Source organism: Pseudophryne corroboree, chromosome 2, assembly GCF_028390025.1.
Source record: "Pseudophryne corroboree isolate aPseCor3 chromosome 2, aPseCor3.hap2, whole genome shotgun sequence".
Taxonomy (NCBI): domain Eukaryota; kingdom Metazoa; phylum Chordata; class Amphibia; order Anura; family Myobatrachidae; genus Pseudophryne; species Pseudophryne corroboree.
The window spans coordinates 927,074,626-927,090,257 of record NC_086445.1 but is presented as its reverse complement, the minus strand read 5'-3'; the positions used below and the strand labels follow the sequence as shown (position 1 = coordinate 927,090,257).

Genomic DNA, 15,632 nt, shown 5'->3' with positions numbered 1-15,632 from the left:
TATTCTGCTCTAGTCATAAATAAGGCCAGAGAGGTTACAGTAAGATCAAGAGTCATTGTAGAGAAAAGGTATTAGGCCATAAATGATAATAGGTATGTGACAGAGCTCTGTTGGTCATTGGAATTCACAGGTGTGCTTACAGTAGATCAGAATCTACTGGTTTGTCTATTGTCCAGTGAAGGTTAAAAGCTAGGGAGTATAAATTAACTACTATGAAAAGAGATCACATCCATTGATAAAACATTGTGTAACCGACCCCAGGAAAACTTGTCAATACAACAGAACTTTGGATGAAAAGACATTCCAGATTTTACAATACTATACTTGCTTAAGGCAGTGTGGACACCACACTTTTATGACACCATGCCTCCGTGAACAGGACACGACAGCCCAGTTCAATGTTTGTTTTATTACACCTTGGAATCTGACAAACCTATAATTACCTATTCCATTGGAAACTATGAGAATATGATAGTTTGAATTGGTAAAATATGAGATAAAAGGACCAGACTTGTAGTTAGGAGTTAGAAGGAAGAGGGAGAGGGAGAAGAAGAAGGAGAAGGAAGGAAGTCAGTCAGGAGGAGAAGTCATGGAGAACATGCAGAAGGAATGATTCTTGGGATGGCAATCTTTAACTTGCAAGTATAAATATGATAATAATTGAAACTGTTTGTGAAACTTATGTCATGTTGTTTTATGTTATGTAACGAAGGAAACATAGCATAGCTTAATATAATTATAATTAGTATATATATCACTACTGTGTATATCTTATTCTGTACGATTTGATCTGCCTGTAAATAAAGAATCATATAAAAAGAGCGGTAATATTCAAGCTTGAACTCTCTTTAAGGAATCTTAACTTCATAATTTCATGTCATATGTATATATAAGGACTGCATATATTTATCAGCCAATTAATTTGTAAGCCTGACATAATATATTTGCAGATATATATGATAATGCATATTAATTGAAATATATCCATATATTAAATACCATATATGATATATTAAATATTAATATTCATAAATATGATTCCATAAATCAATAGTGTGTGTGTGTGTGTGTGTGTGTGTGTGTGTGTGTGTGTGTGTGTGTGTGTGTGTGTGTGTGTGTGTGTGTGTGTGTGTGTGTGTGTGGAGTGTTATGAATTTTTTTTTATACACTGTATATATACATTTCACTGTCTTTTATTTTAAATCACACATTTCTTAGCAGTCATACCCAGGATTAGAACCCACTGACAGCAGACACTTTACTGATTGAGCTATTTGCTCCAGTACAGGAAGCATGAGAATTGTAACTATATGAAGTTATGTGTAATTGTCAGAGAAGTAACTTCATATAGTGAAAAGATAGCGGCAGCCATCAATCAACTTACTTCAATGGTGTCACAGAATGGGGGGAGAAGAGCCCCCTTTCAGAGCAGGAGCCCGGCGGCAGATGACTCTGTTGCCTCCCAGAGTTCTGCCTCTGGTTGTTACCAGGGGTGTAGTAAGAGAGGAGAGGGCCCGCGTGCAGTCTATGTCCGGTCCCCCTCCTCTTTAGCTGGCACTGCAATTGAATAAACTCTGGTGCTCTACCTGTCTATTGAACAAGCGCAGGTCTCCTGTAAAATGGACACCACGCCATTTTGCCAATGGTTTGTGTAGCGCTGCCATGGGACTCTAATGAGGTAAGTATTGCAGAACTTTGATGAGGGCCCCCCTGGACCCATGTGCACCCACTATAGATACTCCACTGGTTGCTACATAGCAGTGCTGGTATTGCCATTCATTATGGTGTGTACACACGGTGAGATATTTCTTTGCGATTTAGACTATATAGTCAAAATCACAAAGAAAGTTAGTGCAGATCGCAAGTGACACTTAGCCAAAATCGGACAAAGCCAGTGTCGCAAGCACACTCATTATATGCTTGCGATACCGACCTAGCCCCTGTTGCATAGTGAGAATCGTGTGTATGCACCTTTAGTCCTGTAATTAGATTATTGATTTATAGTTCAGTTACTTAAAAATGATATGGAGAAAAGATTGTCCATGTCAAGAGCAATTTTATGATCTGTGCTGCAGTCGAAGTCGAAAATATTTCAGTACACACATCACGTACAAACTACACACAGATGGCCTCCGTGCGCATACTTGTTCTGCCGTGCGTGCACATATTCGCAATTTGCGTATGATCGCTCCCGCGGTCCTGCATATTAGCGCATGGTTTGAGTAATTACGGTAGTATTTGTGATCGCATGGAAAAGCCATAAAAACACATTACATATTTAATCCACATAGTGCACAATGTACACATAGTCTACATGCATCACACCAGCGAGTTACACTTGCTTAAAGGGTATGATGACAAAGGGATTCACCTTTACAGGATAGGAGGGGACAGAATTAGGTTAGGAGGTGGTGTTTGGTGTCCAGCTGTAGGGTATTTTTAGAGCAATATTCCGGTGTTAGTTTGCAGAAGATCGCACGCTCCTGCAAATAGTTATGCGCAGGAGCAGAATATTAATATCAACTGTATTTACTGTACTCCTGATATTCGGCGGGAACCCAGTGGAGAACATCTGCAAGTGCATCTGGACCAGACATCGCCCACCTATTCAAACCGACCTATGACCTCTCCTGTACTGTAAATGACCATCCCAGTGACCAATAGACAAAGAGATTACAGTTTCTATTGTGTTAGGTTTTGGACAAATGTATAAAAAGCCAGTTGCAGGCCTGGTCACACACAATCTCTGAAGATCATCTACCTTGATGATTGAGGACCGGACCGGGAAGCGCAGGCGAACAAATGTATGTACCATTGACTGTAGCCTTTTTCTCTTATTGTATTGTATTATTCTTGTAACCCCCTGCTAGTAAAATAACCGTTGGTGGGTTGGACCCCAACATGGTTTTGAAATACAATTTGGTGTCATGTCCCATTTCCTGCTAAGGTTTAAGGTATATTTCTATCACACATGTAGCTGCATTGTGCTCTCAGCGTGTCTCTGTGTGTGTGTATGCACTGCGTGTACTTTGTACGTCCGTCGCGGCGTGAGTACGCAAAGTGCGTACAGGGTACGGGCCTTTGTACGGTAACTGTGTGAAAAGTACGTAGGGTAAGGATTACATACAGCGGCCGCAGCGGCTCGAATTAAAGTGTACTAAGGTATAGCTTTCTGTCCTGTAAAATAATCAGCATCCACACTGCCTACTGTATCTTGATTGAAATGTATTTTTTTGCCTAGAAATGTAGAAAAAAAGTGTGGAGAGAGGGAGCACCCCTGTTTCGTAAAATTGGTGATTCCAAGGTAGGAAGTGACTGTTGTTGCGAGATAAGAGTATTAATCTGATATTCAATTGATTAACTTCCCTGAGAATTGCATAGTCTGGAGCAGCTGAAATGTGAATGGCCCAAGGATATGTTCACGCGTCTTATCTCAGTGTCCAGTGTAAAAGCAGAGAGGGTGATTCCTGCTTATGTATGGAGTGAATTATCCAATTGGATCAGGGAGTCAAGGAGTAGATTTAGTGTATAAATTGAAACCAACTTTGGGTAATGATATAGTTCTGTAGGGCTGAAATGTATTTTAATACATGTATCCTATCCTTAATGTGCTCATAGTTAATTAAAAGAAAAGACCAGCAGTTGTTAGATCATTATGTCTGAGCTAAAAAGCTTACCTTGAATTCCCGGATTCAGTGGAGATTGAAAAACAAAAAATATCTAAAAAAGAAAGTACAGTTGAAAAATAAAATATCGAACCAAACAATAAATATCAAACTACCTTAAAAAAATGTATATAAAAATAAAAATATAATAATAATAATAATAATAATAATAATAATAATAATGTCACTATACCATGAAGTGCTGGTTGAAGTTAATGACTAAGGTAGCATAATCAGACCATAATTAAAACCACAAACATTTAAAAACAGGGAAGAGAGATTGTGGAGACACAATTCGCTGTCATGGAATCTCCAGTACTGTCCCAGGCGTGTTTATCCTGGTGCATCCCGTTGTTGCATAAACAGGATGTGCGTTGTTACATATGGTGTATACCTAAGCTAGCTGCATGTTTACCCATCTATATATCCGCTCTTGTGCTCATTTTTGCTGTGTCTCTACTCTTAGTGTTCTTGCTGTCTAATTATAGATTTATGCTATTGGTTACTTTCATTCTGTATTGTCATTACTGTATCCAACCTTTTACTATTGGATTAGTGCATTTATAGTCAGTTGACCTTTACAAATAAAAAAACTGAGACTGGGATAATGTACCAAAAAGTGACTTTTTTGTTTTCTTACAGCTCTGAACTTGTATCCATTCTCAGGGCTTAAAAACGGGCGTGATGACGCCCTTTACTATTAAAATATTAACATAATATAATTGCGGGGTTGCTTTGCTCCAAGGGGGGAGGGGGGCGTGTGTGTGTGTGTGTGTGTGTGTGTGTGTGTGCAATTTTAACATGGGGGGTGGAGGCGCTGAAGTGGTCACCCGCTTCCTACCTTACATTATCAGGAAGCGGGTCCCTCCTCTGCGGCCAGCGTCATATTCCCAGTAATATATGGGAAGATGATCACTAGAGAGCAGAGACTCTGGCACGGTACCAGAGTCTTTGCTTTCTGTGTGTGGCGCCATCTTCCCGAAGAGATCACTGTGAAGATGGTGCTGCCGCCGGCAATACTACATGTATACTGGTGGGGGTATAGGACCCGGTCCCCCTCCTGGCCTCTCCAGCAGCCCGGGTAATTTGTACCCACTCCTCCCCACTCTCGGTGCTAGTGCCCATTCTTAACTTTGCCTTTAATTTACATTTTATTGCATCTAATTTTTATCCAGCTTTCCTAATTCATGCGTTTAATAAATCTCCCTTTTCCTAAAGCCTGTCCCAACCTATGCCTATATGGGTGTAAAACTGCTAGTGTCTGTTGTCTGCTGTTAAACCCTGCCACAATTTATTATTGCAAGAAATGGTTACTGGGAATAAGACACAGAGGCAGGGCCAGTGCTAAGGTGTTCGGCGCCTTCCTGCAAACTCTAAATTTTGCGCCCTCCTACAAATACAGATGTGGCTCTCTGATTCTAGTCACACGCAGTGGCATCACGCTTGCGACTAGCTGCGGAAATCTGGATCCGAGACGTGGTTTATCAGGGATTTTGTTTCACCTGCCTCAGTCAGGAGAAACCAAATCCCAGGGAACAGTCCTGTAGCAAACACAGCGCATCAGCAAGGTACAGCAGCAGAGTATTATGTTACCCAGGGCAAATAAAAAAAAGCGCCCCTTAAATTGTAATTTCAAATTCTGGCTGAATTTTCATAGTCTATAAGTACTCAAATAAACATACATTGCAATACAGTGCCCTCTCCTTGTTATCTCTTCATAGTTCCTCCCTAGTCTGTACTCTTGTCATACTGTAGTTCCCCCTTGTCCGAACTTTCCTCATAATGTCCCCACTTGTCTGTACTCATCTCACTATACAGGGGTTCATTATGACACTACACAGGGATCCATTATATCAGTGCTGTAAATAGACATTTTAGCGCTGTGTGCACGAAACGGCATTGGTGCCCCCCCTTATGTAAAATAGGGGCAGTGCGTGGGGAAGGGGTGTGGCCACAAAATAATTCCAATTCATATTACAGTGCACAGTAGTCTCCATTATTCAAATTACGCCGCACAGTAGCGCCACTACACCAGGTAGAGCCCCTTTTACACATTACGGCGGATAGATTCCCCTTTTTACACATTACTGCAGACAGTCCCCCTTTTTACACATTACGGCAGCCAGTCCCCCTTTTTACACATTACAGCAGACATAGGCCCTCATTCCGAGTTGTTCGCTCACTAGCTGCTTTTAGCAGCAGTGCACACGCTAGGCCGCCGCCCTCTGGGAGTGTATCGAAAGAGTAGCAGTTCTGCTATTAAATAATTTCCTGCAGTTTCTGAGTAGCTCCAGACCTACTCCTAGATTACGATCATCTCAGTCCGTTTAGTTCCTGGTTTGACGTCACAAACACGCCCTGCGTTCGGCCAGACACTCCCCCGTTTCTCCAGCCACTCCTGCGTTTTAGCCTGACACGCCTGCGTTTTTAGCACACTCCCGGAAAACGCTCAGTTACCTCCCAGAAACACCCACTTCCTGTCAATCACTCACCGATCAGCAGAGCGACTGAAAAGCGTCGCTCGGACCTGTGTAAAATTGCATCGTTTTGTGTGAAAATACTTAGCGCGTGCGCCCTGCGGCCCATATGCATGCGCAGAATCGCCCATTTTTAGCCTGATCACTATTCTGCTAAAAACGGCAGCGAGCGAACAACTCGGAATGACCACCATAGTCCCCCTTTTTACACATTACAGCAGACAGAGTACCCTTATTTACAGATTACGGCAGACAGAGTCCCCTTATTTTACACATTACGGCAGACAGAGTCCCCTTTTTTTACACATTACGGCAGACAGCGTCCCCATTTTACACATTACGGCAGTGTCCCCCTTTTTACACATTAAGGCAGACAGCGTCCCCTTTTTACACATTAAGGCAGACAGCGTCCCCTTTTTACACATTAAGGCAGACAGCGTCCCTTTTTTACACATTACGGCAGTGTCCCCCTTTTTACACATTAAGGCAGACAGCGTCCCCTTTTTACACATTAAGGCAGACAGCGTCCCCATTTTTACACATTACGGCAGACAGCATCCCCCTTTTTACACATTACGGCAGTGTCCCCCTTTTTACACATTAAGGCAGACAGCATCCCCTTTTTACACATTAAGGCAGACAGCGTCCCCTTTTTACACATTAAGGCAGACAGCGTCCCTTTTTTACACATTACGGCAGTGTCCCCCTTTTTACACATTAAGGCAGACAGCGTCCCCTTTTTGCACATTAAGGCAGACAGCGTCCCCATTTTTACACATTACAGCAGACAGCGTCCCTATTTTTACACATTACGGCAGACAGCGTCCCTATTTTACACATTACGGCAGACAGCATCCCCCTTTTTACACATTACGGCAGACAGCGTCCCCTTTTTACACATTACGGCAGACAGCGTCCACTTTTTACACAGTACGGCAGACTGCGTCCCCTTTTTACACAGATCGGCAGACAGAACAGATAGATAGATAGATAGATAGATAGATAGATAGATAGATAGAGAGATAGATAGACAGACAGACAGATAGATACTTACCATCTCTCCACTGGCTCAGGCAGTCAGGCTCCTCTGTGTTGGCAGCTCTGGATGCAGGGGAGAAGGAGGAGGAAGGAGGGGGACTCGGGAGCCGCAGCAAGGCAGTGTAATTGCTGCCGGTGCCGCATGCAGCTGTCCCTTTCCTTCCGCATTGGCTGACAACCGCCGCTGTGTATGCTGGGATGAGGAAAGCGCATCCCAGCATTCACAGCAGTGCCGACCAGTCAATGTGGAAGGAGAGGGACAGCTGCTGCGGCGCCGCTACCAATTACATAGCACTGCTGCGGCTCCGGAGTCCCCCTCACTCCTCCTCCTCCTCTGCCCCCGGAGATGTTCCTCTCCTCCTCCGGCGCACACAGCACAGGCGGCTTGTAATGAGTCAATTTGATTCATTACAAGCCGCTGATTTGGAATTCGGGCAGTTGCGCCCTCAGGGCGACTGCGCTGTGTGCCAGGCACACCTGGCACACGTATTTACGGCTCTGCATTATATACACACTGACACTACACAGGGGTCCATTATATACACACTGACACTACACAGGGGTCCATTATATACACACTGACACCACACAGGGGTCCATTATATAAACACAGACACTTTATAACGTTCATGCACACTCACAAATTGATAGTATATATCCTTTATATGCTATCGCGGGTAGGGGGGAACATCTATTGTTATTAGGACTGGTGGGCTGGAGATAAATACTCTCTTACCGCCGGTCCTTCCGATCCTCTTCCACTCTGCCTCCATTGCTACGATCCCGGGCTGACAGGAATGCCCATTTCCGCCACAGGCACGCTGCTACCCAGATGTGTGTGTGGTTTATGGCTGTCATGGATGCAGGCGGGGGGGAAGGGGGGGGTGGAGAGGGTTTGTGCAGTGATTGTGCACCGCGCGCTTGTAAAAGTGCGCAGGGTTGGGAACTGGGAGTGAGGCAGTGAGTGCTGACAGGGATGGTGTGGAGAAGGCGAGGAGCAGATGCAGACATATGGGGAGGGGATGATGGCTGCAGCCTCAGGGAGACTGGTTTTGAATGCTGGATGACACTCGACATGAGTCTGGTCCTGTGTAGCTCCGCCCCCCTGAGGTCCCGTGTAGCTCCGCCCCCTGAGGTCCATGTAGCTCCGCACCCATGAGGTCCCGTGTAGCCCCTTCCCTTTTCGGCTGAACATTGACACTGCCGTTGTCACAGATGAGGGGGAGGAGGAGGCTACAACAAGCTGCCGGCGCCGCTGCCTGTCAGTGTGCAGCAGTGCAGCAGCCGGCAGCAGGGGAGACAGGCAGCGCAGCATGGCAGGGATGCAGTGCAGGGACAGCGCCTCTCCAACCCTGGCGCCTCCCTGCACTGCATCCCTTCGCTGAGCGAGTAGCGCCGGGCCTGCCTACAGCCCTACACTGCATCCCTTCCCTGCTGCGCTGCCTGTCTCCCCTGCTGCACTGCTGCACACTGACAGGCAGCGGCGCCAGCAGCTTGTTGTAGCCTCCTCCTGTCAATGTTCAGCCGAAAAGGGAGGAGGCTACTAGAGATGAGCGGGTTCGGTTTCTCTGAATCCGAACCCGCACGAACTTCATGTTTTTTTTCACGGGTCCGAGCGACTCGGATCTTCCCGCCTTGCTCGGTTAACCCGAGCGCGCCCGAACGTCATCATGACGCTGTCGGATTCTCGCGAGACTCGGATTCTATATAAGGAGCCGCGCGTCGCCGCCATTTTCACACGTGCATTGAGATTGATAGGGAGAGGACGTGGCTGGCGTCCTCTCCATTTAGATTAGAAGAGAGAGAGAGAGAGATTGACCTGATTTACTGGAGCTTAGGAGTACTGTAGAACTGTAGAGAGTGCAGAGTTTACTAGTGACTGACCACAGTGACCACCAGACAGTGCAGTTTTATTTAATATATCCGTTCTCTGCCTGAAAAAAACGATACACAGTGACTCAGTCACATACCATATCTGTGTGCACTGCTCAGCCCAGTGTGCTGCATCATCTATGTATATATCTGACTGTGCTCAGCTCACACATCTTATAATTGTGGGGGAGACTGGGGAGCACTGCAGTGCCAGTTATAGGTTATAGCAGGAGCCAGGAGTACATATTATTATTAAAATTAAACAGTGCACACTTTTGCTGCAGGAGTGCCACTGCCAGTGTGACTGACCAGTGACCTGACCACACTGACCACCAGTATAGTTAGTAGTATAGTATACTATATTGTGATTGCCTGAAAAAGTTAAACACTCGTATCTGACTGTGCTCAGCTCACACATCTTATAATTGTGGGGGAGACTGGGGAGCACTGCAGTGCCAGTTATAGGTTATAGCAGGAGCCAGGAGTACATATTATTATTAAAATTAAACAGTGCACACTTTTGCTGCAGGAGTGCCACTGCCAGTGTGACTGACCAGTGACCTGACCACACTGACCACCAGTATAGTTAGTAGTATAGTATACTATATTGTGATTGCCTGAAAAAGTTAAACATTCGTCGTGTGACTTCACTTGTGTGGTGTTTTTTTTTTTATTCTATAAAAAACTCATTCTGCTGACAGACAGTGTCCAGCAGGTCCGTCATTATATAATATATACCTGTCCGGCTGCAGTAGTGATATATATATATTTTTTATATCATTATTTATCATCCAGTCGCAGCAGACACAGTACGGTAGTTCACGGCTGTAGCTACCTCTGTGTCGGCACTCGGCAGTCCGTCCATAATTGTATACCACCTACCCGTGGTTTTTTTTTCTTTCTTCTTTATACATACATACTACTACTACATCTCTTTATCAACCAGTCTATATTAGCAGCAGACACAGTACAGTACGGTAGTCCATGGCTGTAGCTACCTCTGTGTCGGCACTCGGCAGTCCGTCCATAATTGTATACCACCTACCCGTGGTTTTTTTTTCTTTCTTCTTTATACATACATACTACTACTACTACATCTCTTTATCAACCAGTCTATATTAGCAGCAGACACAGTACAGTACGGTAGTCCACGGCTGTAGCTACCTCTGTGTCGGCACTGGGCAGTCCGTCCATAATTGTATACCACCTACCCGTGGTTTTTTTTTCTTTCTTCTTTATACATACATACTACTACTACATCTCTTTATCAACCAGTCTATATTAGCAGCAGACACAGTACAGTACGGTAGTCCACGGCTGTAGCTACCTCTGTGTCGGCACTGAGCAGTCCGTTCATAATTGTATACCACCTACCCGTGTTTTTTTTTCTTTCTTCTTTATACATACATACTACTACTACTACATCTCTTTATCAACCAGTCTATATTAGCAGCAGACACAGTACAGTACGGTAGTCCACGGCTGTAGCTACCTCTGTGTCGGCACTGGGCAGTCCGTCCATAATTGTATACCACCTACCCGTGTTTTTTTTTTCTTTCTTCTTTATACATACATACTACTACTACATCTCTTTATCAACCAGTCTATATTAGCAGCAGACACAGTACAGTACGGTAGTCCACGGCTGTAGCTACCTCTGTGTCGGCACTGGGCAGTCCGTCCATAATTGTATACCACCTACCCGTGGTTTTTTTTCTTTCTTCTTTATACATACATACTACTACTACATCTCTTTATCAACCAGTCTATATTAGCAGCAGACACAGAACAGTACGGTAGTCCACGGCTGTAGCTACCTCTGTGTCGGCACTGGGCAGTCCGTCCATAATTGTATACCACCTACCCGTGGTTTTTTTTTCTTTCTTCTTTATACATACATACTACTACTACATCTCTTTATCAACCAGTCTATATTAGCAGCAGACACAGTACAGTACGGTAGTCCACGGCTGTAGCTACCTCTGTGTCGGCACTGGGCAGTCCGTCCATAATTGTATACCACCTACCCGTGGTTTTTTTTTCTTTCTTCTTTATACATACATACTACTACTACATCTCTTTATCAACCAGTCTATATTAGCAGCAGACACAGTACAGTACGGTAGTCCACGGCTGTAGCTACCTCTGTGTCGGCACTCGGCAGTCCGTCCATAATTGTATACCACCTACCCGTGGTTTTTTTTTCTTTCTTCTTTATACATACATACTACTACTACATCTCTTTATCAACCAGTCTATATTAGCAGCAGACACAGTACAGTACGGTAGTCCACAGCTGTAGCTACCTCTGTGTCGGCACTGGGCAGTCCGTCCATAATTGTATACCACCTACCCGTGGTTTTTTTTTCTTTCTTCTTTATACATACATACTACTACTACATCTCTTTATCAACCAGTCTATATTAGCAGCAGACACAGTACAGTACGGTAGTCCACGGCTGTAGCTACCTCTGTGTCGGCACTCGGCAGTCCGTCCATAATTGTATACCACCTACCCGTGGTTTTTTTTTCTTTCTTCTTTATACATACATACTACTACATCTCTTTATCAACCAGTCTATATTAGCAGCAGACACAGTACAGTACGGTAGTCCACGGCTGTAGCTACCTCTGTGTCGGCACTCGGCAGTCCATCCATAATTGTATACTAGTATCCATCCATCTCCATTGTTTACCTGAGGTGCCTTTTAGTTGTGCCTATTAAAATATGGAGAACAAAAATGTTGAGGTTCCAAAATTAGGGAAAGATCAAGATCCACTTCCACCTCGTGCTGAAGCTGCTGCCACTAGTCATGGCCGAGACGATGAAATGCCAGCAACGTCGTCTGCCAAGGCCGATGCCCAATGTCATAGTACAGAGCATGTCAAATCCAAAACACCAAATATCAGTAAAAAAAGGACTCCAAAACCTAAAATAAAATTGTCGGAGGAGAAGCGTAAACTTGCCAATATGCCATTTACCACACGGAGTGGCAAGGAACGGCTGAGGCCCTGCCCTATGTTCATGGCTAGTGGTTCAGCTTCACATGAGGATGGAGGCACTCAGCCTCTCGCTAGAAAAATGAAAAGACTCAAGCTGGCAAAAGCAGTAGCACCGCAAAGAACTGTGCGTTCTTCGAAATCCCAAATCCACAAGGAGAGTCCAATTGTGTCGGTTGCGATGCCTGACCTTCCCAACACTGGACGTGAAGAGCATGCGCCTTCCACCATTTGCACGCCCCCTGCAAGTGCTGGAAGGAGCACCCGCAGTCCAGTTCCTGATAGTCAGATTGAAGATGTCAGTGTTGAAGTACACCAGGATGAGGAGGATATGGGTGTTGCTGGCGCTGGGGAGGAAATTGACCAGGAGGATTCTGATGGTGAGGTGGTTTGTTTAAGTCAGGCACCCGGGGAGACACCTGTTGTCCGTGGGAGGAATAGGGCCGTTGACATGCCTGGTGAAAATACAAAAAAAATCAGCTCTTCGGTGTGGAAGTATTTCACCAGAAATGCGGACAACAGGTGTCAAGCCGTGTGTTCCCTTTGTCAAGCTGTAATAAGTAGGGGTAAGGACGTTAACCACCTCGGAACATCCTCCCTTATACGTCACCTGCAGCGCATTCATAATAAGTCAGTGACAAGTTCAAAAACTTGGGCCGACAGCGGAAGCAGTCCACTGACCAGTAAATCCCTTCCTCTTGTAACCAAGCTCACGCAAACCACCCCACCAACTCCCTCAGTGTCAATTTCCTCCTTCCCCAGGAATGCCAATAGTCCTGCAGGCCATGTCACTGGCAATTCTGACGAGTCCTCTCCTGCCTGGGATTCCTCCGATGCATCCTTGCGTGTAACGCCTACTGCTGCTGGCGCTGCTGTTGTTGCTGCTGGGAGTCGATGGTCATCCCAGAGGGGAAGTCGTAAGCCCACTTGTACTACTTCCAGTAAGCAATTGACTGTCCAACAGTCCTTTGCGAGGAAGATGAAATATCACAGCAGTCATCCTGTTGCAAAGCGGATAACTGAGTCCTTGACAACTATGTTGGTGTTAGACGTGCGTCCGGTATCCGCCGTTAGTTCACAGGGAACTAGACAATTTATTGAGGCAGTGTGCCCCCGTTACCAAATACCATCTAGGTTCCACTTCTGTAGGCAGGCGATACCGAGAATGTACACGGACGTCAGAAAAAGACTAAGCAGTGTCCTAAAAAATGCAGTTGTACCCAATGTCCACTTAACCACGGACATGTGGACAAGTGGAGCAGGGCAGGGTCAGGACTATATGACTGTGACAGCCCACTGGGTAGATGTATGGACTCCCGCCGCAAGAACAGCAGCGGCGGCACCAGTAGCAGCATCTCGCAAACGCCAACTCTTTCCTAGGCAGGCTACGCTTTGTATCACCGCTTTCCAGAATACGCACACAGCTAAAAACCTCTTACGGCAACTGAGGAAGATCATCGCAGAATGGCTTACCCCAATTGGACTCTCCTGTGGATTTGTGGCATCGGACAACGCCAGCAATATTGTGTGTGCATTAAATATGGGCAAATTCCAGCACGTCCCATGTTTTGCACATACCTTGAATTTGGTGGTGCAGAATTTTTTAAAAAACGACAGGGGCGTGCAAGAGATGCTGTCGGTGGCCAGAAGAATTGCGGGACACTTTCGGCGTACAGGCACCACGTACAGAAGACTGGAGCACCACCAAAAACTACTGAACCTGCCCTGCCATCATCTGAAGCAAGAAGTGGTAACGAGGTGGAATTCAACCCTCTATATGCTTCAGAGGTTGGAGGAGCAGCAAAAGGCCATTCAAGCCTATACAATTGAGCACGATATAGGAGGTGGAATGCACCTGTCTCAAGTGCAGTGGAGAATGATTTCAACGTTGTGCAAGGTTCTGATGCCCTTTGAACTTGCCACACGTGAAGTCAGTTCAGACACTGCCAGCCTGAGTCAGGTCATTCCCCTCATCAGGCTTTTGCAGAAGAAGCTGGAGGCATTGAAGAAGGAGCTAAAAGGGAGCGATTCCGCTAGGCATGTGGGACTTGTGGATGCAGCCCTTAATTCGCTTAACAAGGATTCACGGGTGGTCAATCTGTTGAAATCAGAGCACTACATTTTGGCCACCGTGCTCGATCCTAGATTTAAAACCTACCTTGGATCTCTCTTTCCGGCAGACACAAGTCTGCTGGGGTGCAAAGACCTGCTGGTGACAAAATTGTCAAGTCAAGCGGAACGCGACCTGTCAACATCTCCTCCTTCACATTCTCCCGCAACTGGGGGTGCGAGGAAAAGGCTCAGAATTCCGAGCCCACCCGCTGGCGGTGATGCAGGGCAGTCTGGAGCGACTGCTGATGCTGACATCTGGTCCGGACTGAAGGACCTGACAACGATTACGGACATGTCGTCTACTGTCACTGCATATGATTCTCTCAACATTGAAAGAATGGTGGAGGATTATATGAGTGACCGCATCCAAGTAGGCACGTCAGACAGTCCGTACTTATACTGGCAGGAAAAAGAGGCAATTTGGAGGCCCTTGCACAAACTGGCTTTATTCTACCTAAGTTGCCCTCCCACAAGTGTGTACTCCGAAAGAGTGTTTAGTGCCGCCGCTCACCTTGTCAGCAATCGGCGTACGAGGTTACATCCAGAAAATGTGGAGAAGATGATGTTCATTAAAATGAATTATAATCAATTCCTCCGCGGAGACATTGACCAGCAGCAATTGCCTCCACAAAGTACACAGGGAGCTGAGATGGTGGATTCCAGTGGGGACGAATTGATAATCTGTGAGGAGGGGGATGTACACGGTGATATATCGGAGGATGATGATGAGGTGGACATCTTGCCTCTGTAGAGCCAGTTTGTGCAAGGAGAGATTAATTGCTTCTTTTTTGGTGGGGGTCCAAACCAACCCGTCATATCAGTCACAGTCGTGTGGCAGACCCTGTCACTGAAATGATGGGTTGGTTAAAGTGTGCATGTCCTGTTTATACAACATAAGGGTGGGTGGGAGGGCCCAAGGACAATTCCATCTTGCACCTCTTTTTTCTTTTCTTTTTCTTTGCGTCATGTGCTGTTTGGGGAGGGTTTTTTGGAAGGGACATCCTGCGTGACACTGCAGTGCCACTCCTAGATGGGCCCGGTGTTTGTGTCGGCCACTAGGGTCGCTAATCTTACTCACACAGCTACCTCATTGCGCCTCTTTTTTTCTTTGCGTCATGTGCTGTTTGGGGAGGGTTTTTTGGAAGGGACATCCTGCGTGACACTGCAGTGCCACTCCTAGATGGGCCAGGTGTTTGTGTCGGGCACTTGGGTCGCTGAGCTTAGTCACACAGCTACCTCATTGCACCTCTTTTTTTCTTTGCGTCATGTGCTGTTTGGGGAGTGTTTTTTGGAAGGGCCATCCTGCGTGACACTGCAGTGCCACTCCTAGATGGGCCAGGTGTTTGTGTCGGCCACTAGGGTCGCTTAGCTTAGTCATCCAGCGACCTCGGTGCAAATTTTAGGACTAAAAATAATATTGTGAGGTGTGAGGTATTCAGAATAGACTGAAAATGAGTGGAAATTATGG

The 15,632-nt window shown here is 45.8% G+C and overlaps 1 protein-coding gene across 2 annotated transcripts in view; it reads right to left on the bottom strand.

Annotated features, from left to right (window-relative positions):
- LOC135050072 (4-hydroxyphenylpyruvate dioxygenase) overlaps positions 1-15,632 on the bottom strand; it is a 203,397-nt gene that overhangs the window by 137,328 nt on the left and 50,437 nt on the right. For both annotated transcript variants that reach the window (XM_063956195.1, XM_063956196.1), the window contains one exon: positions 3,678-3,720. In XM_063956195.1, coding sequence (XP_063812265.1) covers positions 3,678-3,720 — 43 coding nt within the window. The remainder of the gene's footprint in view (positions 1-3,677; positions 3,721-15,632) is intronic.